The sequence below is a fragment of the Amphibalanus amphitrite genome, unplaced genomic scaffold (assembly GCF_019059575.1).
Source record: "Amphibalanus amphitrite isolate SeventyFive unplaced genomic scaffold, NRLGWU_Aamphi_draft 000345F_arrow, whole genome shotgun sequence".
NCBI classification, from domain to species: Eukaryota; Metazoa; Arthropoda; class Thecostraca; order Balanomorpha; family Balanidae; genus Amphibalanus; species Amphibalanus amphitrite.
The window spans coordinates 202,272-228,969 of record NW_024881840.1 but is presented as its reverse complement, the minus strand read 5'-3'; the positions used below and the strand labels follow the sequence as shown (position 1 = coordinate 228,969).

Genomic DNA, 26,698 nt, shown 5'->3' with positions numbered 1-26,698 from the left:
GCCGGCCGACCCGCACCGCCCGCAGCTACTCCCTGTCCGTCCACACAGCCCGCCCATCGAGCTCCAAACAGCCGGAGAAGATGAAGACCTGGCTGACTCTCGTGATAGGTGAGTGGGGAGGCAACCTCGTCTGTCAAACATAGAGGACAACGGGTGAAAACACCGGGGTAAATAATAAGTGCTGTAATGTACTAAATGCCGATACCCAAAAATCGTTTGAATTTATGAAGCTCAGTCAGTCTACTGAGATCTGAATTCTTGTAGGAAGTTAAAGGTGACATGATTTGTCCAGTCTGTGCTCTGCTCTGCGAGTGACTGAGGGAAGACGTTTTATTAATTGAGACGGTTATTTAATTTTATTGATCGGGTTCGGTTAGTGCTGTGCGGAGGCAACGTATCACAAACGATCTTGTCGATGCTCGTATTTAACTTTGGCCAAGAGAATGACTTTAAGTAGGGCAAATAAATAAGGGTATGAATTGTGCCTATTGTAAGTACGTGATGCAAATTCATTCGCTGATGGCAATGCGATGCTCTGCATTTTAACTTGTATTGACGGTTCCAAGAAACATAAGTCTCAGTGTTGAGTCAGGACATTAAAAGCATGCACTTCGGGACGATGATCCCATAATAACACGCGCACTGCAGGGGGGTTGTTTTCAACCCCCCCCCCTGTGGTTTTTCGCAAATCGCGAGAAAACGGCGGCGCGTAGCGCCGCCAAATTTCGCATACCTGTTCTCCCAACTTTTGCACAACTTGAGTAAAAATTTTGACCCCAGGTGACTTATGGTCAGGTCACCAGGTCAGGTCAAGTGACCCTACCTCGAAACGTAAATTTCGAAGTTTGCAATCCCACCAAGCCCACAGTTGTTGAGATATGATCTTGAAACCCACAGGAAATAGTAAAGTCATCACGAGCTACATTTTGTATATCTCGGAATTTTTATATCGATGACCTAAGGTCAGGTCATTTTTGCGACCGGCCCATTATAAGTCAATGGGAGAAATTTTAACTTACTCTGAATGCCATCCTATGACTTCAATACGCTCAGGATCATAGTATTACAGGTCCCTGATGGTGATTTCACCGAAACATATCACTTATGACCTTTGGAAGGTGATCTCCAGGTCATCTTAGGTCACTTGAGGTCACCAGCGGTTTTTCTTCAATAACTGAGATTGAATAGAGATAGAGACTCCGTTCGACGTTTATCGTGTTTTTCTCGTCAATGCGGATCGAATGATATGCAACATGACCTATTTCGGTCAGGTCATGACCTTGACCTGAGGTCAAATTTTCAACTTGACCTTTCGAGGTCATATTATATATCATTCGATGCGCCTTGACGAGCTAAGAACGATGGCGTTCGAATCGATCCTCTGTCTTGTGTGCAAGACAAGTTATTCAAGAAAAACTACCGCGAAATTCCTGTTGTGAAAATCGTAACATTTTGTCTTCGGTGACCTCTGGTGACCTCGTTTTTGACCTGAGACAAAATGACTTAGTATTTCCTCTAAGTAACATCTCCACCTATCTAACGCCGTTTACCGTTTGTCGCTATACGTTGCGCCGTTTTCGAGATCTCAGGGGGGGGGGTTTCAACCCCCCCCCCCTGCAGTTCGTGTTCGGCTCAGACCCGCTGCAGTGCGCGTGATAAGATTTGTGCGTTACAATGAAAAGACTCTCTTCGCGATTCGCAATTACCCGTGTCTTAAGCACACTGGCGTTGGCTTTGGATTTCTGCAACCCTTTGAAGTGTGAAAAACAAATGTGTGGATTTTATCGACTTTCACCTTACCTGAATTAGAAAAAATTGAATTGAATTCACCTTACCTGAATTCTTCCCATGCACTTTAGTTTATTATTAAACTTTCATTACACTTTCATTTTTTCCTTATCATTTTGATCATTTTGCATCCATCGACGACACAGGTAGTTCGTGTTTGACGCCATCTTTGGTAAATATCATCAAAGAAGCTGGTACTTATCCCAAAAAAGTTGCTCGTCCACTTCGTTACACTCTCCTTGTAAATCATATGTTCATCAATCATTCAATTGCATTTTCCTTGCTTAATGACTTTGTCAAATAACTCAAGAATATTGAAACGCCATTAACCCGCGCCCTGGTGGGGTCTGTTTATAACGCGACCTGGTGGGGGGGGGGGGGCTATTTTTTGCCCCCCCTCGTATCTCCGAAACTACTGGACGGATCCGCAAAATTCAAACGGCGTTCGATAGCCCTGTCAAATTTGTCGGGGGAAACCAAATTTCATTGACCTCGGGGTCACCGATGACGTCACAGGTCAGGTCAAAGGTGCAATGTTTCACCGTTCACGGGTCATCTAGGGAATGCGCTATAACACCGAAGAAAACGCATTTTGTCGAGAATCAGCGATAGGGCGTCAGTTGCCTAGTACATATGTTGCTATAAGAGCTCACTATACAAGGTCAGGTCACAGGTCAGGTCACCAAGGGTCACAGGTCAGGTCACATGAACCTAACTTTAGGTACTAAGGTTGTGCGATGCATGTTTTATGGCTAATTTTTCATTTCCAATTCAATGGTGTTGGTTATAAGACTATCAGGTACGGCTTAGGTCACTTTCTGGTGAAGGTCAGGTCAAGGTCAGGTCAAAAAAGGTCAAATTTTAAAGTTGATAGTTTTGCATAAAATGGGTATTGATTCGATGCAGCTCGTCACGGGGAGTCTAATGGTGGTCTTTGTTTTGCGCTACGGGGTCTAGAATTGCTAAAAATTGAGTTTGAAAATTTGACGTCATCAATTTTGAACAGTTTTTCCGCTAAAACTTCGCCAAAAAAAGAGGTATCAATCTGAAATTTGGTATGTGGATAGAAGGTGGTAAGAACTATCACATATATTCCGGTTTTTGCGAAATTCTAAAAACTTTTTGGATTTTTCGGCTATTATATTCAAAAAATCTATTTTTTGATTTTTTTAGGGTCAAAATCCAAAAATTTCAAAAATCCGAGACAGCAGTTTTGTAGCCCTGTCAATTCTACAGCTTTTATGTCTTTATCATTTTTCTGTATTTGCAAAGCTATAGGCCTGACAGCTCTTCCCGCGAAACCCTTTTTTAGGTCGAAAACGGCAGAACATGACGTCACTCTGACGTCATTTCCGGCCAACCTATCATAGCCTTTGGAAAAATTTTTGGTCACAATGTGTAAAATTGATGTCCGGGAGGGTACTGAAAGTTTGGTGACGATCGGCGCAGCGGTTCTGGAGATATGACGAAAAGTCTGGAGGGGGGGCAAAAAATAGCCCCCCCCACCAGGGCGCGGGTTAATGAGTATTCAAATTATGGGAGTGACTGCGTTTCAAACATTCACGAGCTTACTTGCAGTTAATCATCGATTTGTGGCTAAATTGAACTCTGGCGCGCTGATCAAACACGGCTGGGCGGTGGGGTGTCTCGCCGGCACGCTGGGTCGATACTGGTGGGTGATGGGGTGGCCACACCATTCCCCACCTCTCCTCTGATTCCACCTGCGGGCCCGATCCAACGGCGCTGGGATAGACGTGCCAGTGCAAACAAGGCGAACAGAGGCCATCGAACAGTACAAACTGTGAATATCTGTCTATATTACCATCGCAGTATAAAGCAGGCGAACAGATACTGAGCCATATGAATAAACGAGTGCCTCCCGTCCTTTTTATTACATGTAGCATTAGCCTTTTCTTTGTGGGGTTTAAAATTGTTGTATCAAACAGATATTGTTAACCTGCGCCCCACTGCGGGGGGGGGGGGCTATTCATAGCCCCCTCCCGTTTTTCTGCAATAACTTCCAAACTGCTTGACGTATTGACACCAAACTTTCAGTACCTTCGGCTGCATTAATTTGACACCTGGTGTCAAAATATGAACTTCGTAGCTGCCATAGGTCGGTCGGGAATGACGTCAGAGTGACGTCATGTTCGGCCGATTTCGACGCAAAACATTGAACCACGGCAATCGCTCCCAACTCCCAAGAGCTCAGTTTTTAAGCTAGATCCAATTTCTTTGCATGCGAGGACTCAGAATAGACTGTGCTATCAAACTGCTATCTCGGATTTTCAAAACTTTTGCAAATTTAGAAAATTATATATAATAAAATTCAAAATTTATTTTTTCATATTTTTTCAAACACTTTTCGACTTTTCGAAAAAACGAAATATATGTGATAGAACACATGCTTATGACTTACTGTAGCAAGTTTTTAGCTAAATAGGTATCTTCAAAAATGGCCAAGTTATACGAATTATTGCCTAAAATTCACAATTATAATTTTTTCAAATCAATTTTCAGTACGTATTTGACATCGTACACCAATACAAATAGCACTATCGTGTTCCTGAGCTCAAACTGCATCCAATACACACATTTTTTATTGAAAAATTTTAGTTTCAAAATTTGACCTTTTTGACCTGAAAGTGACCTGACCTAAGCTAAATTCAACTCAAAATGACCTCGAATGACACAAACGACATCAAATTCGAAATCTACGGCCTAAATGGACCATAAAACATCTGTCACGTGGCCGACGTATGATATAATATTTCCGTGACCTGTGATGACCTGACCCTGACCTGAAAATCAAAGTACAAGTTTGCTACCCTCAGGGTATCTAAAGCATCTGTTCACAAGTGTGTAACAAAAAATGGGCCTGATCTGACTTGTAAGACGGCGGCCAGAGCCCAAAATGTGAACAAGCCAAAATGCTAATACATTTTACTTTGACCTGACCTGTGACGCCGTCGATGACCTCGAGGTCAATGAAATTAGGTTTCGTACGACAGTTTTTCTTGGGCTATCAGACGCCGTTTGAGTTTTGACGATCGGCCCAGTAGTTTCAGAGTTAAGAGGGGGGCTATGGAGAGCCCCCCCCCAGTAGGGCGCGTTATACGCAGACCCCAGTGGGGCGCGGGTTAAGAACTTAGTATTTAACCCTCGCCCGCACATGGGGGGGGGGTGGTTGCCACCCCCCCCAGGTAGACTTTCTGCTCTGCACTCAACATTTTTGAAGCTAGAAGGCTGATTTTTCGTATAGCTGCTCCTCTATCCTTTCTTGATGTCCACTGAAAATTTCAAGTTTCTGTGATTTTTGGTTTCGGAGATATGACCTTGTTTTTCAGGTCATGTCATGACCCAAATGGCCAATTCTCAACAACTTGCGTTTGCCATGGGCCTTGTGAGCTTTTGACACCCTGATTTCGGCCTTTTTTGCCAGTCTTACCTCCCACCTATCATGGAACATGTTGTTCGACGATGTACAGGGGTCAAGGTCAGGGTCAAGGTCAACCTAGGTCATCTAAGATAATTGCGTTTTAGGCAAGCCGAATTTACTTTTTGTGAAGTTTTTTGACTGCATTTTTGGTAAAAGCTTCTCAGATCATGATTTCATGTAATATGGACCCAAAAACAATCGGTGCACACATCAGTATACACACAGACACACACAGACATACAAACACATATAATTGACCTTGACCTAACTTGACCTGAAATGACCTCAGCAGCAAAATTCTGGTCGGGTAGTGTGATCAAGAGGTTCTAGCTGGCTTGGCACCAGAAAACAGCATCGTCATCGGTATTTGATAAGCAGCGCACTTGATATCCAACGGTGACCCAAAACAGCAACATTTTTTAGTTTGACCTGACCTGGAAGGTCAATGACTGACCTGAGAAGGTAAAACTGGGTATCATTAGATTGGTCTCTTCCCAAAGAATATTTTTGGTCTTTACCGCTAAGCTCTATCTCCAACAGGAACGAAATGGCGCGGGGGGGTGGCAACCACCCCCCCATGTGCGTTCTAGGATGGGAAAATGGCATGTGCGGGCGAGGGTTGGCTGATAAATTTTCACGTTTACCCGTTTTAAGTTTTGCTTCCCGTTTGTAAAGGTAGCTTCTTACTTGCTCCCCCGAATCAGCTGAAGAAACCGATATTCATCATCCACATCCCTGAAAGCGCCTAATGCGCTGCCGTACATGATCAGCTATGTGTACACAGAATTGCATATGCCTACGAAGCATGCAATTGGAAAAGATATACATTCTCCGTAGTGCTTTAGAAAGATACAGCCTCACAACTCAAGCCCAGGGACAATTTGTAACATTAGCTACACAGCTACGATGCCCAAACATGCTGCCCAGTAACCGCGTAACATCGTGCACGCCCAAGTGTCCTCCGTTTCCCGCAAATAATCCCGCCATCACTGTGTTTGTCTTCTCTCGAGTATTCAGGGCCGAGTCGATTTCGGCTGTGGCGCAGTGAACGACGTAGCGCTCCGGCTGACTGAGGCGGGGTCGGGGCGCGCGGAGCCGGGGCGGGGCTGGCACCACCCGGTCCGCTGCCGCTGTCCCCGATTCCGCGACTCTGTGGAGTCGAACGCCGCTTGTTCTGGCTGTCGTTTGAGTGCGCCCGCTTGATCGTTAGCGGTGGGCTCGACGACATCGTGCGCCCGACGAGCCGCCGATGCGCCCGTCCGCCAGGGAGGGTCACGTGATCAGACGAACTGCCTCGGCGCCCATACTCAGAGGAAGTCACCTGATCTGAAGACCCATCAACAACATCCCTGAACTTGGCTCCGTTATGAATTTTATGCGATTATCAAAGAACAAAAAGCAGGTGTCTTTCGTGTTGTTGATTACAGGACATTTGCGGAAATTATTGAACTCGTTTCAACTGGAGTGAGAAGTAACATCACCACATTGCTTCCAAAAGTCAATTTTACAATGTCTGTGCTAAGGCTGACGGACAGAACATCCTTTACTGACACCCGACGGCAAGGGCTGAGTTAGCGATTGTCTACTTTTTTCCGCTACGATTCGTCTGAACAAACTGTGCATGCAATCACAAACCTATCTCAAATTCGGCACGCAAGGCTTGAATGAAAAAGTTATTTAAACACTTGTATTAACTCCAAGTCAGCCGCTAATGATTCCCTCCAGTAGCACAAATGTATTATTGGTATAATTTCCAATTCCATTATGAAATCACAAATCATTACCGGCGGTTCCAGTCCCTGCCTCACTTTGAGCCGATTTGTGCAGCCAATGCGCGCGACGGCCACACTCCAGTTTTTATTTGAAGGCGCAGCCGCTCGAGGGTGACGGGCCTGCGGTATGATAATTTGCCGTGGCTGTGGAGTGATTACTGCGGTGGCGGCGGCGCGGGCGGGGGCGGGGGCGGGGGCGGCCGTCACGGGCGGCTCGTGCCCAGCACGTGCTCAGCCGGCCGGCGCGGGCCAAGTGGTCGCGCGCCGCCGCCGGTCCGAAACGCTCCACGGAGCGGTAGGCCACACCACACCTGTCGGCGGCCGGTGGCCTCCGGTGGACCCGGCACGACCCAACGGGACGGACCGATACTGAGGAGGGTCGAACTGAGCAGGCTGGAGCTAAAGAAGGTCGAACAGGAGCGAGTGAGGAAAGACGGGACTGTGCGAGTAAACAGGGCCGAAGATGATCTCACAGAGCCGAGCGTCACAGGCAGGACTCAGCAGGACCCAATTGAAACCGGGCAGATCCGAGGAGGACTCCATATCCGGCATCGAAGGCTTACGATTTGGACATTCGACTTCATCTCTGATTGCCACAATATTTCCATTTATCATTTTATACAATACCTAAATAATAAATTAATGTATTGGATAATAACATGCATCCAGTGCTCAATCACCATTATAGGATCTTTCAAAATCTGCTACGGTCCAGCCGCAGGCGATATCCGAAGTGTGGCCGGCGGGCTGCCGTTTCCGCGGCAGCAGGTGTTTCCGGAGGATCCAGCGGCGGCCGTGCCGGAGGATGGTCACCGAGGGGATGGGCGGGGCGCCCCGACTTCCTCCGGAGCTCTCAGGCAGCACCAAGGTCACAGCGGCGCGGCCCACCGCCGGAAGGGGTGGCGACAGGCACCGAAACAGCTCTGTCCTGCCGAGTCACGGCCAGGTCAGTGGTCACGCGCCCAGCGTAACGCTGCCGAGCGTCACGGGCTGCGTAGAACCGTGAGGTAGCCTGCTTTCTGGATTATCTGTGCAGCTTAAGATGATTGCATTACCGTGGTTTCAAAGTGAAAATGACAAAGCCAATCAAAATGGCATTTTCACTTGGCATTTCACCTTTCGGCTTTGAGTCTGGCTGGTACTTTGTCGCGTCATTTGTATCCCATTATATGGGAGCATGTAACACCAGGAGTATAGGATAATCTCATGAGCTGGATCATAAGGCATTAACCCTACCTCATAGCCTAGTTCTGCTGTTACGCTTCTGAATGCCAGTGGCCCAACTACTGAGCACACAGAATGGCCGAATACATCGACGAAGACGCACTCGTTCTCTGCAATGATGCACTGATTCATGTGCAATGCACCTAGACTTCACTCTCCTAGAAGTTTTATCTTTGCCTCACAACCCGTATATCGCAAGGGCGAAGGTCAAAGCGTCCCTGCATGATTGTCTACTACCTTCTCCTCATGCGTGCACATGAACCCGCGCGGGGCTGGGGGGGTAAATTTTACCCCCCTCGCGAATTTTTGCAATATCTCAAAAACGGCGGCGCGCAGCGCCGCCAAACTTTCAGTACCTTTTCTTACATCAATTTGACACGTTCCCTGAAAATTTGAGCGAAATCCGTCGGAAAATTTTTGAGAAATTGACGTTTTAGTGACGTCATGTTCGCCATTTTCGCCTCAAAAACGGCAAAAGTTCAAACGCCGCTAACATCTTCATTTTTAAAGGAATCAAGACGTATCAAAAAGGATACACGTAATTTTACTTTGTCTATCAAATGGCTATCTCGGTTTTTTGAAAATTTTGGATTTTGGCCCAAATTTTTCAAAAAACTGATTTTTTTTTTGAAAATAGCTATAAAATCCAAAATTTTGAGTGTATCGAAAAAACCGGAATATATGTCAGAGAAGTGGTCTATGTCAGTCCCACGCACAAGGGGGAAAAGCTCAAATTATTGAGCGCTCAAAATATTGAGCGTGTGACGTCAGAGGCTCCCATAGGCGTAATGCTGAGGGCTCAAAAAATTGAGCCGTTTCAGGAACACGTTTTGCAAAAGCAACTCGCAACACCTAGGGAGAAATGGCAACACCCTAGGAGAATCACTAATGATGCAAAACAGATTAGGCTTTCATATTTTTCACTGCTCAAGCTTCAATGATTGGGGGAACACCAATTTATAGGTCGAAATCTTACGGCATACCAGGATGACTTAAAAACAGGTCAATATTTATGTCGAAATAAAAGTTATTTTTTGTCCATTCACGTTTTTTACTAGGGTTCTGTTGGAAAGAGCATTTTTCATACTACCCGAAATGATTGCGATTCAATTTCACATTACCCTTATCGGAGAATATTTTGATTTGGCGGCGCCGTTTGTTTATTTCGTCGCGACGTCTCCGGTCGCGTGGTTGTTGTCGTCCTTGTGTTGAGGGTAAGTTTTTATCGTTTTAGTTGTACTTAGATGTTAAAAGGTACACTGAAAAGTTTGAATATGCTGTGATTTTAAATTTGGAAACACGTAAACGTCAATCAATTCACGTTTTCCTCGATTTGCATTTTGATTCAGAGGGGCTAATGCTTAGGAATACCCCTCTGAATGTGTGACGTCAGCGCAAATATCTAACGATTTTTAAATGTTTGACTAAAACGTTTTGTAGCACGCGGTGGTATATGCTATTTGCGCGCAACATCTGCCGCAAACGCCGCACTTATAAAATAAAGTCGCTAGAAACAGCGGAGATCCCAAATAAGTAAACAAAAGTAAAAGTCTAATATCTTGAAAACCAGTGAATATTTTTCGGTGAAATTTGATAGATATTCGTTTTCGCTCTTTCTGAACCGAGCGACATCACTTTCATGCCAATTCATAAACTTTTTTGAGGGTGGGAGGGTCCCTTTAAATTATCCCTAGGTACCTGGTAGAGGTTTTGGATTTAATGCTCATTGTTGGTGTGCAGTCAGGATTTTTTGACAGGTCCAGATAGGGAATCCTGAGCAATTTTATAGTAAAGTGGTCTCCTTATAATCACCACACATTTTATCAAAAGCATTTGCAGAATTCATTCAATGAAGAATTTTATCAATGTTGCACCCATTTCTTAGACGACCTAGGCTGCATCTTTTTTTAGTTCCTGTTGTATGACATATTTTCCGTTTTGTTCCACTGCATAAAGAAAAAAATCGTTTGAGATCACCAAACAGCTTTTCTTTTTCTGGCAGGTCTGCACAACCGAGCGGTCGCTGGCGAGGACGTCGGCCGTCTCTGTGGGTAAGGTCATCTGCTCAGCCTTTGTGGAGATCAGCAAGACGTCACTAAGATGAAGACTTCGCTGGAGCAGAAGCCGCTGACCCGTGTCCGATCGGGCAGGTCATGCTCGACGGCACGAGCCACAACTCGAACGACTCGGTGACATCAACAACATGGTGGAGCAGGTGAATGAGTTTGGCGACGTGTTGTGCGACTGCAAGAAGGGTTGTCTGCGTGTTCTGGCCGGCGGAGCGGCGACGCTGCGCAGTCTGTGCTGGCGGTGAGCAGCTGGCCGTGGTGACCGCGCGCGCCCACATGCGCCGACAACCTGTGCGGCTTCGACGGCCCGGGACAGCCCGATGCCGCCCACTATGCGACGCCGACCGCGCACTGCCCGCACGGCCACATGGAGGTGTGCCCGCGCCTTTTGCCCGCACGCCGCTACCTCGCAGCTGGTCTGCAACCACGCCGTCGCCGCCTGTAGCCCGATAACAAAACGGCTGTCTGATAATGCCGCGTGTTCTTTGTGATGTTGCTACTGTGATCGTTGCTACTGCTGGTCTGAGACTCGATGTTTCCATTCGTCTTTTACATGTTAAGGATTTGATAATGATAAGCTTAGTCCGAGCTTAGGTCGTTTATATCATTTGATATATGGCATATTTTGGATCAAAGCAGTACGACACTGCCTCCTGCTTTTGTGATGTATGCTGGCAAGACGCAGGTTCCGGTCGCAGGTCACCCGGACCCGGTTCCAATGTGGTCGGGCTGGCATGCGATAATGTGATGTTGTTTTGCTCGTCTCTGTGTTCCACACGTGATGATGTTTGTGTATCTAACCCACATTGTATAATATTTTTGTTTGTTTGCGGCCGATGGCCTTGTAAGTTGTAACCGTGGCAATACAGTTTTTCCTGCTATAATTCTCCAATATTCAAGGGTGGGTGGATATCTCTGTATTCACGTATTCCCTTCTCCCAGTACAGTCAGAGAATATCAATTACAGTATTCATACGGATTATTCAAGCCTTGTATAATTATTTGAGGTGTGCCGAATCCGAAAGACCGATAAAACTACTAGTGGAAAATGTGACATGATGCCATGGGTTTGTGAAAAGTTTAGGTACCACGTAGCATTCAACTTCCTGCATTTCTGTTTCAACTCAGTTTAACGTATTTCAACGAACATAACATCAAAAATGGCAGCCAGTACCGGCTTCACCTGTCACGGAGAACGCTCAAAAAATTGAGTGTAGATGCTGGCCGGCACTCAATTTTTTGAGCGCCAGCTGACTGTCGTCTGTCGTGGCGCTCAATTTATTGAGTATCGCGGTCCCGAACGACAAGTGGCGCTCAAAAAGTTGAGCGTCTTTAGGGCATTTTCTTTCCAAAAACACCGATATAAATTATCACGGCGAGTGTTCGAGAAGAAACCTTGTTGCTCTCTCTTGCCATTGATACCTTATTTGGATACGATATTTGCTGTAGTGTGACGCTAAAGGCATTGTAAAATACCATCGTTTCGCCTATTCCTTCATAATGGGGCCCGCTCAATTTTTTTAGCTTTTCCCCCTTGTGCGTGGGACTGATGTGCACCTACATACCAAGTTTTACAAGAATCGGTTCAAAAATGTGGGAGTTATTCAAAATTGTATGACGTCACGACACACACAAAAATTGAAAAATGACTTTTTTGGAAGTTCTAGACCTCGTACGGAAACAAAAGTAGCACCATTCGATTCGCCGTGAAAAACTGCATCAGATAGACACCTTTTTAGGCCTTAATAACCAACTTCAAAATTTGACCTCACTTGACCTGACCTTGACCTGACCTCGACCTGAAATTCATCCAGAGGTGGTCCATATCAGTTATCACTTATTGAGTGTGCCTATTGAATTCTATGAGTAAAATGACCCATAAAACATGTGTCGCACATGCCCTTTTCTATATTTTGTTTTTGGTGACATGACCTGACCTGACCTGACCTTGACCTTGACCTCTGAATGATATTGTATGCAACGAATATTGTCTTGGTAGCCTAAGAACACGTTTTGGGCGATCAGTCTCAGTCCATGACTCCATTCTTCGGCAACTACGGTGCAAGGCCGATACTGTAGGAACTTGCAATTTGTACCCTTGACCTGACCTTGACCTTGACCTCAAACTTAAAATTAAGTACATGTTTTTAGTTGTTCGTGATGAGATCTTTCGATTGGCGTTTGAATTTTCCAGATCGGACCATTAGTTCGGGAGATAACAGGGGGGGGGGGTTAAATTTACCCCCCCCCCCAGCCCCGCGCGTTCGGCTGGAGACCCCAGCCCCGCGCGGGTTAATATTGGACATATTTATTTACTTACAACGCATACCAACTAGTTATTCTGATAGGTCAGCTAAGCACTATGCAGAATATGTGCCTCTCAGCCACGCTGGTTATTCATCAGCCAAGGTGTTGGCATGCCACTATACATACATCCATAGTCCAATAGGCATTTAGAAAAGTCAACAACGGTCATGCAGGAATCAGGATACACGGTAATGATAACAAATGCAGACGGTCATGTTTGAATAAGGTTGGCAGCCCTCAGACATGACTGATGCTGTGCTGTCACTAATTGGACTAGACCTGACAGAGCTGACGGCACGCCGAAAGCGATCCCATATCAAACTTTTCTGATTATCGCGTCACCACGCCACCGCTGCACCGCTTCGCCCGGGGGCTGCCGAACAGCGCGCAATTATCTGCACGACATGTTTGCTCTGCTCAGCAATATTCTGACCGCGGAACTGCACAAAAAGTACACCCTGCCGTCTAAAGCGTGTTCTTCCTCATGTTGACTGCGATAGTTGATACGAACTAAACGACAAATCATTCCCCATTACGTTATCACGGATGACGGCACACAAAACAAAATCTTTTGGCATTACCATGACGCAACAGTGCGTCAAACGGCGAACAGTGCTACACAGCAGCAGCGTCCGGGATGTGCCAGTCCCTCTCTATTCTGGCATTCAGACCCGAATCAGTGCTTTGCATATCGACAGGGGCCGCCCAGCCCCTCCCGCGGTGTCACCGGCGGGGGCGTTATCCTGACAGCAATGTTCTACCATCCATACACTTTCCGAGCGTTGGGAGAGGTCCCACAGCACGTGGTAGGTTCAAAGGGCCGGCGGTATCCGCCCGGCGTCCGGCGGCGCCCCGCGCCACAGTCCGGGGGGTGGCACCCGCAGGGGAGAGAGGGGAGGGGGGCTCGGCCCGGGGTGTGGCGCACCGGAAGCCAGCGTGCCGACGGGCGCTCTCCCCACCGCGCCGCGGTGACTGAGCGATGCGCAGTGGTGGGCCGATAGTACCGCGGTAGTACGTGGGCAGCGCGAGCGTCACGGAGGACGCGCTCGCGCACACCGCTGACCCGGTTAGCCCCATCCCCGGATTTGGCGCGAATTTTTGCACGCGCGTTTGCGGTCAGCGCGCGCTGAGCGCATCCATGTGAGAAGCGCGTGCCGATGATATTGGCACCGATTGAAAGAAACGAACGTAAATTGGGACAGAGAAGAGGACGACCTGTTGGACGAGCGCTATACTTCCAGTCAGTATTCCATATACTGTGCGGGAAGGTGAGGGGGGGGGGGGGCGAGGCAGCAGAGCACCACTTCAAGCATTGAACAAGGCAGTGGTGATCATTGATCAAGTTCAACATATTTCTTTACGCAACTCGCAGTCGCTGTGCACCACATTCACAGCATAGGGTAGTGTGGGGTAATTTGAACATATTTTTACGTCTTCTCCGTTGTACCAAATTCCAGTTCAACCCTGGATGAAGAAAAACTGCTTCAGTAGCGCAAGTGTCACTTGCTTTCACCATGCAAGCCTCATTTTTGGACGAGCCGAGCATACCTTGAATAGCATAGCCTCACTTCTCCACCAAGTCACGGTGTGTTCAAATTGCCCCACCGTGGGGTAATTTGAACACACTGCCTTTACCTGTCATAAAAACGATAGTCTCGCCAGCACCGATGTTGTGTGACCCATAAACAAATAGGCAGAACAATTGTAGACATACCTTCACTTGAATAATCAACACAACAGCAAAAATAACAGTTGCAGAGTATTAATATCTGCACGCTGGACACCGGTCAGTTAACAGAATTCGCCCCTCTTCAATTAACAGAACGTCTATCATTTTTGTTCGATAAAAACTCTCCCAACCTTACTACATCTGTTAAAGTGGTGCCAATCGAAACCTGGACATTTGGAGTTCTGATTTTGTCCAATGTCCAATTCGGAATTGGTTGGACAAAGGTAGCAGACTGGACAACATTGGACGATGGCTTGCTACACTTCAGCGCTTTTTATAAAGTAATGGTGCATAGCATTGATTGGCGAATGGAAAGCTTGTTAAGCTCTCAATATAATGAACACTTTTCGGCTGGTAAAATTACATGATAAGCGATATAAATGACGGTTTTGAGTGTTGATAGCTGCATAATATTCGAACATATTTGGACATATAGTTGACTTTAACATTTTGGACGGAAAATCAACGAAAATGCCGGACACTAGACGGATACTAGACGTAAATTTTCTTAAACTGGCATCACTTATCTGCTACTGCTTTGGTTCGAAAATATTGGCAAAAAAAAACTGGGAGCGTTGTTTTTTTTCGGAGATATCCCTGTCTTCATTGAAATTCTCACACTATGTTCAAATTACCCCACGCCAAAAGTTATTTTGCCATTTTAAAAAACAGGGTTCAAAAGCAAATTTCTTGGATTGAAGGCACTGATTAGGTCATTATACAACAAAAGCCGTTGCGTATTAGGCGCTAGCAATGCAATATTTTGCGCTGCAATGAAGTTGCAATGACGTGTTGTTAGGCGTTTTTCCTTGCGAAATTGATTTTTTACACTGTGCGTGAACATCTTCATTCCCTGAAACTTTAAACCCCATTCATATGATAGCCCTTTTAGTTACGATAATTTCTCTCATTGGTCTTATTGTCATGCCACTTATGGATTTTCCGTAATTTTGAGTTATTCACACTATGTTCAAATTGCCCCACATGTTCAAATTACCCCACCCTACCCTATACTGTGCCATCATTCAACACACACTTGACAGTCGTTTCCGTCTGCGCAGTGAAACAGTGGTCACTATGAAGCCGTTCCTCGGTGATAAAAATAACAATAGGTACTTTTGTCTGTGGAGGCTATTTACGGTACTGTAGCATGGTCGGGGAACTGTGATGATATCGCTGTCTATTCGTCAAACACCAGGCGTGACGACTGCGATGAAAATCGTGAGGGATAAAAACACTGACCCATATAAATATAATATATGCGATTATGTAGGTAAAACTCATATTTTGATTGAAAGTTGAAATGAAAGGCATTTCGATGCGTCCATCGTTCATAATATGCTCGTCGTGTCGTTTGATAGCTTTCAGCCTTAGAACTTAGAAGGGCTGAAGCAAATACATTAGACGGCATAGATTCAACACCTACTACTACAGTAGCAGCAATGCTAAAGTACCGATCAGGAGCGGCGCTCGCCGTCATTGCTCGAAACCGCGATCGAGTGGAACGCCGCGGCTCTGCCGCCTGAAACGTAAGCTGTACCGGCGCACACCCCTGCCGGCCGGCACGGTATATCAGCCCAGGCGCGCGGCACCTTAGCCCACTGCTCAGCGAATGCTCCACCTGACTAGCTCTATAATCTATAGTCTCCCCATTCAAATCGACGGCTGCTGATTTTGACCGACCCGTCCCCCACTGACCGTTCTGCAGCCGCTCTCTCCGACCGACACCATCCGGCCAGCTGTTCAGCGGCCTCTGTTTTAGACCGTCCCTGATTGAGTTACAATTCGCCACTCTGCAGCCGCTCTCACTAACCGGCCCCGTCCCTCCTCGCCCGTTGACAGCGCTGGCGGCGGTTCGAGCGGGCCGCGCCGAGGAGGTGATGAACAAGTGTATCCAGCTGGCGATGCCGCTGCTGAGCGAGACCCACCTGGTGGTGCCGTCCACTCGGGAGGAGCTCAGAACCGTATGCGAGTGAGTACGCCGCCATGTGGTCGGGAGGGGACTCTGGATTGATACCCACATATGTACTTACAAACAGACGGGCAGTCGCGATATGCTCAAGTGCTTTCCAGATCGAATGGCCCTCATTGTATCTCATCACATTGCAAACCTATCGAAGTACGGCCCTCGAGGTATCGATGCTGAAAAACTTATTCAGCTTGTGGTTTATTATCAACTTAATGTTTTTAGGTAAATGCTTGACACTTTTCAAATTGTCCAAGCAATTTTTACGTCAGAAGCACACTTACCTTCCTATTTTGACGACTACTTTGATCGACTACTTTACCTGTTTGACTTATGTTTCAGGAAATGGCGCGTATTTGTTGACTGCATCAACAATTACGTATCAAAGAAGTACACCAGTGAGCAGAAGGATGCCTTCAACGGCGCGGTGGAAACGGCCGTGCGTAACGTGTTCCGAATGTGCCAGGAGCCGCAGTACAGCGAAGGTCAGTCCCTAGGGATATGAAATATCTACCTACATGCATTGCGGGCAGACGTGGCGGACTACATAGACACCGGTCACCATGTTTATTAGCATGTTCGAAATCAACCGTTTTCACAAAAGGGTATGAAATAGTGAGGGCAGCTGAGATGCTCGTAAAATTACCTACCAGTTTTAACTTCAGAAATGCATATCCGTAAGCGGTAGCGCTGGTAAAGAATGCTATAAAGCACGTCAACAAGCATGCAGTTAGGTAACCGAGACCTTGCGCCTCCAGCCGTTATGACCACCGGTTGCGACCGCGCTTGGGGGCTGGAGCCTGACTAACTCCAGTTGGCAGCACCACCCTGCGGCTCCCATTTGTTCTGATGAGCGCAATTCGAGCGGCCGACACAACTTGCGCTTTTGAGTCCGGGAGTTTTGAATTGGGTGTACTTTAGCGGGCTATTTTGGGTTACAAGATATAACTTCAAACAATGCCACCTCTTTATGACTCACCACGACTTACTTTGGGCTAATGAGAAGCAATTAAGCCTCGCAACTTTACACAGAGACAATTGTTCTAACCATAAAATCCTCTTAAGCGTGGTGGCGACACGTATAAAATACCGTAGGAGTCACTGCATTTCGCATTCAGTGGCTTAATTGCAAAGCATCACAACACAAAGATACGAGTAGTTAAAACTTAAAAGTGAGCTTCAACAGCATGTAACTTCCATTTCAAATAGACCATCTAAATATGTATACTTTGAGGTGTATAATAAGGCCATGTTGATTTCCACATATAGGGTGTTCACTAAAAATTGACACAAACTTTGAATGGCTGCATATCAAAAGTGAAGCAAGCTATTACGATGCAACTTAGCATAGAGATAAAAGGGACGTTTTTATCATTGCCGAGCATAAAATTTCACGGATGTAATGAAAACAGTGGCGTTGGAGGTCGTTTTAAACAAGGACTACCAAAAGCCCATTGGCAGGCTTACCCAAAATAGCACGTCAATGGGAGAGTTTGGCACGTACAAATGCCAAATGAAAACTTAAAATGTCAAATTTAGTTACATACCGTACAGTGGGACGAAAGTTCTAGAGGGTGTGGGAGTCCAAAAAGCTGAAGTGGTGTAATTGTGAAGATATTGACCTGAGGAAGGGTCGGGGCCCCGAAAATGCACGTGGAGGGGCTTTTTGACACCTCACGGCGCAATGCTGCTGATCAGTAAGGCATTAACTGTGCCTAAGCGAAGAAGATATATCACACCTGAGACTAGGCTGAGTTACAACCGGCGCAAATGATTTCTCGAAGCGACTGGGAACAACATAAGGTCAGAGAAGTAAATATGCTATGGTCAAAAAAGGGACAAAAAATGCAGAAAAAAGTTTAACTATTTAAGGTAGAAAAATCATGTTTTTAGTTAAAGGGCGACAATTGACTAGACAATGGAGTGTTCTGTTGTGATGTGATCGATGATACAAGGGCTAACGTCCATTTAAGTGTCAGCATGCAAGCTAACGCTGGATGCCGTGGTGTATGTGTTATTTCAGAGAATATCATCAGTTCGGCTTTATTCTTCCAGACTGGTCCTTTACAATATGATACTTTTTGAGCCAAGTGTATTATTAAGCACTAGAGGTTCATGCAGAACAACATATGTAACCACAAGGTGATTTTCTGGTCCGACCTCGCGCCAGCACACTAACCAAGGGGTGCCTTGAGGGCCCCGGCCGATGTAAAAATTTCCATTGGAACGAGACCCGATAACCCATTTTCCACGCCTGAAATTTAACAAATGAGTATCTAATGTGATTTGCCTAAGGTTATAACGTATGTTTGTGTCTTTCGATTTCATACAAAATATCAACTGGTTGCTCATTACCACCATCAACTGGCCAACATCACGGTCCACTGGTGCCAGAGCTTGTGACAACACTTCCAAGGAAATGTCCAAAAATGACCTATGGGGATCAGGCAAATCTGTTGACGCTCTAGGGCTTGCAGCAGATGCAGTATGCATTACAACAATGCCTCGTTTGTTTAAATCGGTACATTTTTACCGAAGATACAGCCTGCTAAACTTTATCTCAATTTTTAGTTAACACCCATTAGCGATGAAAAAATCGAGATGAAAAACCACAGTCTTTTGTCGCGATGCATAGTAAAATGTACCTTCTGGGGTTCTGGGGTTTGTCGGTGTATAATAAAATGCGCCCTTCCGGGTTAAGACAATCTTCATTTTAAACCAAGTTTCTGCCTACGTGGACAGCAGTATTGCTTACCATTCTTCAGATCCATTCCTTTGCCAATCTATATAATTAGCTGAGAACTGAAACTGAACCAAGTCACAACGAACAACTAGGTGAACTAATGAGGGTTATGGACACATTCGCACTATTCTTAATTCTAATACTACTGTAGAATGAAGCCGCTGGGACTGGTAAGGGTCTCCGGTGGTGGGGTGCTGGGGCGGGGTCGGCTGAAGGTTATGGAGTTGTGAAACGCTGCTGCCACGGTCGGCACGCCGGAACAATGCCGGCAGGACGGCCCAGCTGCCACTGCAGGCCCCGACAGGCTGCCGACAGCGGTCTGTCGGCGAGGGCAGAGGGAGGGGCTCACATCGCGGCCCGCGCTGCCGATGGCAGAAATCCGCGTCTCGACCTTGCCAACACTGAGATTATATTTAACCCTCGCCCGTAAACGGCGATCTGCCACCTTCGCCCATGCAGGGGGGGGGGGTTGGTGCGACCCCCCCCCTTGGCGTTTGAAAACGGAGCGTCGTAGAGCTTAGCGGAAAAAACCAACGGATTGCTCTCAACGAGATCTCGCGATTGGTGGTATATTTTTTGGTCCTAGGTCAACATTTGACCTACTTTTGACCGGTCAAAGGTCAAATTTTCGGAAAAATAGACTTTTTTCAACTTTCCGCGGCGATTGCGGCAAAACGGTGGGAGATATCGACTTGAAACCTTCACTATCGTGTTCCTTGATCAATTCTCTATCGTTTGGTATGTATTTCGTTTCCCTAGCTCTAAAAATGGCGCGTTGGGAGCGCCGGAAGTCGGCAAGGTCACAGTCGGCGGCAGAAATTCGAAAAATCAAAATTTAAATTTTTGAAATCTGATTGTATTTTTGGATTTGGGAGGTCCATTTGCTCCCTATAGAAGCTAATATTGCTGCATATTCCCATTGAGGTGACAAGAATTAGCAAAATAGTGGTTCGGGCGCTTTTCAAAAATAGTACCGGACGCTGTTCCTCTTGTGACGTCATAGCTCCGTGACCTGACCTGACCCGGTCAAGTTTCTTATACCATATGATAGCCAATACTTGCCCCAACATGCATGGGAAGTTTCATCACGATCCATCAACCGATGTCCGTACCATCGGCAGGAAACCTCGGGCGTTGGCACTCAGTTTGTGAAAATCCGGCCGGAGGCTGTTCCCTTTGTGACGTCATAACTCCGTGACCTGACATGACCCGGTCAAATTTTTTTTATCAAAAGATGCGCAAGGTTTGCCCCATAAGGTACCCAAAATTTGGCGGCGCTGCGCGCCGCCGTTTTTGCACTATTTCCGAAAAACCTCAGGGGGGGGGGGGGTTGCACCAACCCCCCCCCTACATGGGCGAGGGTTAAGTTGACGACCAGCGACGATATGTCTACAATTCACGACAAGCTGGGCTATTGGTTCGTCCCAATGTTCGTTCGTTTCTAGTGAGTCGTTTATTCACTGACGATCGCGTTTTCCCGTCCCTGCAGCCTATCTGCGGCACGCGCCGTGTATCAAGCAGATGACGATGGAGCCGTCCCGGTGCGGCACCTACTACACCAACATGGCGCGCGCTGTGACCGACGGCACCGGCTCCGACGAACAGATCTGCTGGTAAGTCACCGACGGTCGTCACTCGTCATCTGACCACGACTAGTCGCACCAACAATGATGTAAAATGTTCAAAAAGTAGCACGTTTCCCTGTCGGGTAAAGCTGACTGAGCAGCTATTCCAAACAGTGGCGACGGCTTCAGAACAGCGGCACGAAACGAGTCAAAACAGTTTCTGCTTTCTGATTTTGGGGTTGACTGTCGAGCGTCGACCCCGCATACCTCCGGAGCAGCCGTCACCGCGGCCGTTATCACTGCCAGGGCCCGCGCCTGTGACGGTGACTGTGACTGCGACTGTGACTGCTGACTGTGACTGCTGACCGCCGTGACCGTTCGGCTCGGCGGCTCCAGCCGGCGACAACCGTTACTGGAGCGCGCGCGGCCGCCCTCCGCCGGCCCGCTCCGAGCTAGGCAGGGCCGCTCGCCGCTCCCCTCCCGGCGGCGGTACAACCGACTCAATTTGCGCCTGTCAGCGGCTACTGATGGCGATGACATGCACTGACCGACCGCTGCCGTCGACGTGGCTCGGCAGCTGGCCCTGCGGCCCTCAGTCATTTCGGAGTGCCGGCGGGGCCCGGGGTCGGCCCGCCCCGCTGGCCGTAACGTCTGTGCTCACCTGACCTCGAGCCGGCCCGGATAGCCGGCGGGCGTGACCCCGCCGAGTCGCAGCGTCGGTAATTAGCCCGGTGCTCCGAAAGGCGCCGCTGGCTCGAAAAAGGTGTCACGTTTCATGACCGCAGACGCTACTCCATAACTTTGCGATATGATTATGCATAGCGTAATCTGAGACAGTAAGTAATTGTTATAAGCTTGTTCGCTCCTCAGCCCTGTCACTAACTAGCTGCAGAAACCATTCTGAATTGCCATTAGTTCCAATTCATAGGCACAGAACCTATTGCATTCGCCTCCCGTGACAGTTCAAAACTTCAAAACGAGCCGGCTGAGTGTTAGCCTCGTCACTTTTCGCGGCCAAGATTGGGCGTTGCGACGAGAAGGTGCCAACAATTGAAGTTACTTGAAGGGATTCCGCAAAAACCATCGTCTTGACAGTGCGCCTAGTAGCTGGGCTAAAGACATTAGACTCCTACCATTCTCTTGCGCAATATCATACAACAAACACACGTCAGTCGTCACTTAGATTCCCCCATGTGCAGCAAAACACTCTGGTTTATGCAGAGCTCTGCTGAGTGGATGGATACAATCGCTGCATGACATAACGGTTTCTTCGGGGCGGTACCCTCGCAAACCTCAGAAACACCTTATTCTCACGACCCAACCATGACGTATGCCGTATGCACGCTCTCTCGCAGTCACCAACACACCGGGGGCCAAGGGCAGACCGTCCGGAAATGAGTAGGACACCTGGCTGGATTTTGTCAGCCAAGGTCATCGCTGGCACGAAATAATGGTAACTGCCTGCGTTTCGCTGTTCGTGTAATCGCAGCGGTTAACATCGAGCGCTCAGCGTAATTCACAGCGCAGTCCCCCATTACTGCCGCATCACTGCGCGGGTCTGGAATCATCAAAGGCTTTACCGTGAGTGCCGACACGCCAATGACTGTCACAGGCTTTTCCACGGTAGTCGAAAGGACGGCGGATGCCAAATTAGCCCCGGCTGACTACTTTCTTGGATATGACCGAAATAAAAGCTTTCGCCAGCTGCCGAAGCTAAAGAATGGGAGTGGCTCGGATTGTTGACGGGTAAAAGACCGGCGTACGTGTTTGTCGTGTGAGGTTTTGTTTGTCGTATGATGTTTGCAGTTTGGGTGACCACACCGCCCTCCTCCCGCAGCCTGCACCGCAAGTTCCGCGACTGTATGGCCGAGCAGGGCTCGTGCGACAGCTCGCCTCGCGACTCCTCCGTGCAGGAGTTCGTCAGAGAATTCCTCGACAACGGCCTGCACGTCTTCGACGAGAAGTGCCACAACTATGTGTGAGTTCCCGGCTCGGCAGCCGCGTTACCAGACTCATCGCTTATATCGCATTCACCTCTGCAACGATTCCCTTGGTTCCTTTGGGGAATAAGTTACGCATGGCGGCATATAGGAATGAATGGTTGTGCAATCGCCTGCGTTGCTGGTCGATTTCATAACCAATGCCGTGAGATCAGCCAATAAGACAAACAATATGCATCGATGCGCAGATGATCCATTGTTTGTAGCATTAGAAAGTCCTCATTATACAATACCTAGCTTGGTAAAAGGCACTGCCTTCGTGCCTTATCGTTTAGATGCAAAGCATTCTCACAAAAGAACGTGACCCCCCAAAACACTTTTTTAGTCTTATCAGCCAGCCATTGAGATTGATCTTGCTAACGACGCAGAAAACTCTCATTATAAGTAAAAGTCTTTGCTATGAGGAAAGGAGAGGTGACATTAGGTTAGGAGAAATTAGAAGCCTGGATAACAATGGACGCGGGGAAGCTGCAAATAATTTCTTAAAGTCCTTACTTCTCTGCCGATAAGCTAAGGTGCCGCAGCACTCCACACAGCGGTCGGTCTACCGACCAAGACCACCAGAGTACCTCTCGTGACCCCAGTAATAGCTGCCGTGGTTCCAGCTACCCGTGACCCGCCAGTCGTACCCACAGTCACAGTGACTCCAGAGGTACCCAGCGTTACACCAATAATGTATCCCGTGACCCTAGCCATGACTGTTGCATCCACATTCCGTGACGCCGCCGAGTATTTTCCGTAACGTTCATCCGTGTGACCCGCCAGGTTCAGTCCTCGGCACTGCGCCGGGCCCCGTCAGACCCGGGTGGACGACTATGGCCGCCGTCCGGAGCCGCAGCCGCAGCCGGAGCCGGAGCCGGAGCTGCGGCCCGAGCACCGCGCCACCGAGGAGCAGGAGCGGCGCTGGCCGCGGCCCGGTCCGACCGCCGCGCCGGTGGCCCGGCCCGGCGCCACCACCACGCCCTACCAGAGCTGGTTCCACCCGGACACCACCACCTCCGTCTGGCTGGCCAACAACGCCATCGACGACCTGGCGCAGGCGCAGCGCCAGGAGTCGGCGGCCGGAGGCGCCGCCGCCGCCGCCCTGACCCTCGCCGCCGGCCTCCTGGCCGCGCTGGCAGCACGGTGAGCGGCACGGACCCCGGTCTGCTGCCGCCTGGTCTGGTCGGGTCGGCTCGGGTCTGGTCGGGTCTGATCTGGGTCTGGTCGGGTCGGGTCGGGTCGGGTCTGGTCTGCTCCGGGTCTGATCTGGGTCGGGTCTGGTCTAGTCTGGCCTGGGCCTTGTTCGATCTGATCTGGTCTGGGCCTGGTCCGGTATGGCATGGTCTGGTCCAGCCTGGTCTGAACATGTCTGGTTAAGTCTGGCGTGATCTGATCCGGTCTGGTCAGGTATGATCGAGTCTGGTCTGGTCTGGTCTGCGTGTCGCTCAGTCCGGCCGTCAGTGAACACTCGGTGACACGGTGACGAACCTCCGACCGGTGTGTGTGTGAGTGACGTCACAACGCCGCCGGAAGTGGACCACCTGCCCGTCGCGGTGCGCCGCTCCATCCGTCTCACTCCGGTGACGTCATCCGTGCTCGTGACGTCACGGTCCGGCGGTGCGCTCCCGAGGAGCAAGTGATGGCAAGGAGCGACCGCCGATGTGGTCAGTCAACAGGAGACTCGAGCATAGCTGCATGTCGTGACTGAGTGATCTGGGGCCTGACTGACGATTTTGATGTGAATAGGATGTGTTTCCGTTTTCATATAATATTTCCAAGCAGTTGTAGCATAAGACGAGAAGCAGCACGAGGCTGCAGTAAGTTCACCACCCACCTTTATCGTGACATGATGAGCACATATTCGCACAAACATGCTAACTGACCAAAGAGTGGCACCGTTTACAGCCAATACGAAGCTGGAGCGACCACCGTAATGTATGATGTTGCGCTTGAAAGCTTGAGGGAGTGCTGCATGTATAGTGTCAGCTGTTAGGTGCATAGGTATTACGATCACAGTGCAGTGCGCGTGGAATGATCGAGTGTGCGTGACGGTACCATTACATATGTTGCGCGTGTGAGCACTGAGGTCAGCCGCGTCGAGCTGATGTATCGGTAGCTATTAAGTCGTGGAGCCGGTGACGCCTGCGACTTTGGTTTGAAGGATGGATAGTCGAGCGAGGTCACTCGCTCAGCAGAGGCGAGCGCAGGACAGGGCGTCGAGTCCGATCGCCCAATTCACGGCGAGTCCAACAATATTTGTCCGTGACTATTTATCTATTTCTGCCCACGTCTAAAAAGTTGTTTGATTCAAATGTTTCCAATAAAGTGCACTGCATGATAAGGTAATTGTTTAAATGACAGAGCCATTAGTAGACGAAGGGGAGGGGTGAAGGCGCTGTGAGGCTGCCATCCCTCCAATAAGGCTCCTGATGTAAGGAGGAGCAGCCCGAGAAAACTGAGCGAATTTCGAATGATTATCAAATTATGAATCAATGTTCATTAGGAATCTTTAAAGTTAGGTAAAAGTAGTGTCACCGGAAGCCATCAGTCACTTAAAACGTAAGCTAATGAGCAATTCCTACACAATTTCACATAAAGTTGACATGTCCACAATGGTGCTACCTCGCATCAACACTGCCCACGACAGTTGGAAAAAATGCTCAAAACATCGAAATAGTTTTCGAGCATTTCTTAGCTACGATCATCACCGAATGCAAGCTGGAATTGCCGCAACCAAGGCCAGGAAAGAGTAAAGTAGACACAACTTTTGTTGCATGGTCAAGCAAGCAATAAGATGCATGGTTGGTAAGGGCAGACGTGGCGTCATCTATACTCGCGAAGAGGGCGGCCCCTACGTGACGCATTCGTTATCCGGCGCATCGGACGGCAGAGGCCAGGACCTGCACATTGCACATTGACGGCCTTGCACAGGTAAGGTAGAAATGCACAAGCTTCATCAGTCAATCTATGCATCAAAAGCGTTCACTCTAAATTTGAAAAAAAAAAAACATTTGGCGCCAATAAATTAGATATTAATGAATTCAAAACGCCCGAACTAGCTACTTTTGTTCCTAGTAGGTGAAGCCAAATTATTTCAGATCCAGGCAGTGATAGCTGGGCATGATTTACCCGTGAGCATTTGTAATTTTGCTATTAACAATGACGATGACCATCTTACCAGCGGTAATCGAGCTCACTAGAAACATCTGCATACAAGATACACAGATCTATGAGTTTACCTTCTGCACATTTGTAAAAAAGGATAAAGTGAGAGAAAATGGTTACAGAAAAAGCAATAGACGTCCACTACGGGGTTACAGAGTACGGACCTTTTGGGCGTAAAATGGCATTCCCGTCTAACCAATGCGCAGTACCTGCGGCCAAGACAAAGTAATACTTTAGGTCAAAGATAATTACGTAACACCACAATAGTCTTCGCATCCGATAACATCCCACTAAAGCATTGGAGGCCCGAGAAGCGATCATCTTATGTGATCGCTTCCAACAATTTTAGGCGGCCACACCCTAGGTCAGGATGAGCTGTTGTAAAATCAGTAAAATTATTCAACCTGTGTTGCAAAAATTAGCCCTCATGGCCCGGTGGAGGGACTTAAACTAAATATTAATGTCAGGTGCATTTCTTGAGGCGTCTTGAGAAGCCAGTCTAGCGCGATAGATCCGTGCCAATCGGACATCCTAAGTAATCATTCCGGAAGAATACGAAGGCAGCGACTACGAAACAAGGCATTACAAACAAATCGCGTTATTTATAACGCTTATGCACACGACGCGTGGAGTGAACAAACGGCTGGCGTGGCAACTCTCACGGAGCTTCGCGCATTGAGGAAGATTTACTCTGTTATTCCCAGAACAGACGTACCCGAAAAGTTCAGGAAGTGCTGGCGCAACATGTGTCATACACACTCCACCGTTATCTGGGCTTAATTCGAGCTGCAGCTTGACAACACAGGCGGTAAGAGGCGGTGCCTCACCGGCCGCCGTACCGGTGGTATGCGGCGCGACACGTGGGTACACGTGACACGGGGTTAGGGGTGAGTGGTGGGCGCCACTGGGCGCCACCACACAGCCGAGAGGCAGCAACAGCCGCCCGCCC

At 48.2% G+C, this 26,698-nt stretch overlaps 1 protein-coding gene across 1 annotated transcript; it reads left to right on the top strand.

Annotated features, from left to right (window-relative positions):
• On the top strand, positions 1-24,925 carry LOC122389157. The gene is made up of 6 exons (XM_043380895.1): positions 1-108; positions 16,171-16,300; positions 16,637-16,779; positions 20,527-20,650; positions 22,440-22,580; positions 23,368-24,925. The coding sequence occupies exons 1-6, from the start codon at positions 81-83 to the stop codon at positions 23,729-23,731; spliced, it is 930 nt and encodes a 309-aa protein (XP_043236830.1). The 5' UTR covers positions 1-80; the 3' UTR covers positions 23,732-24,925.
• The last annotated feature ends 1,773 nt before the right edge of the window (positions 24,926-26,698 follow it).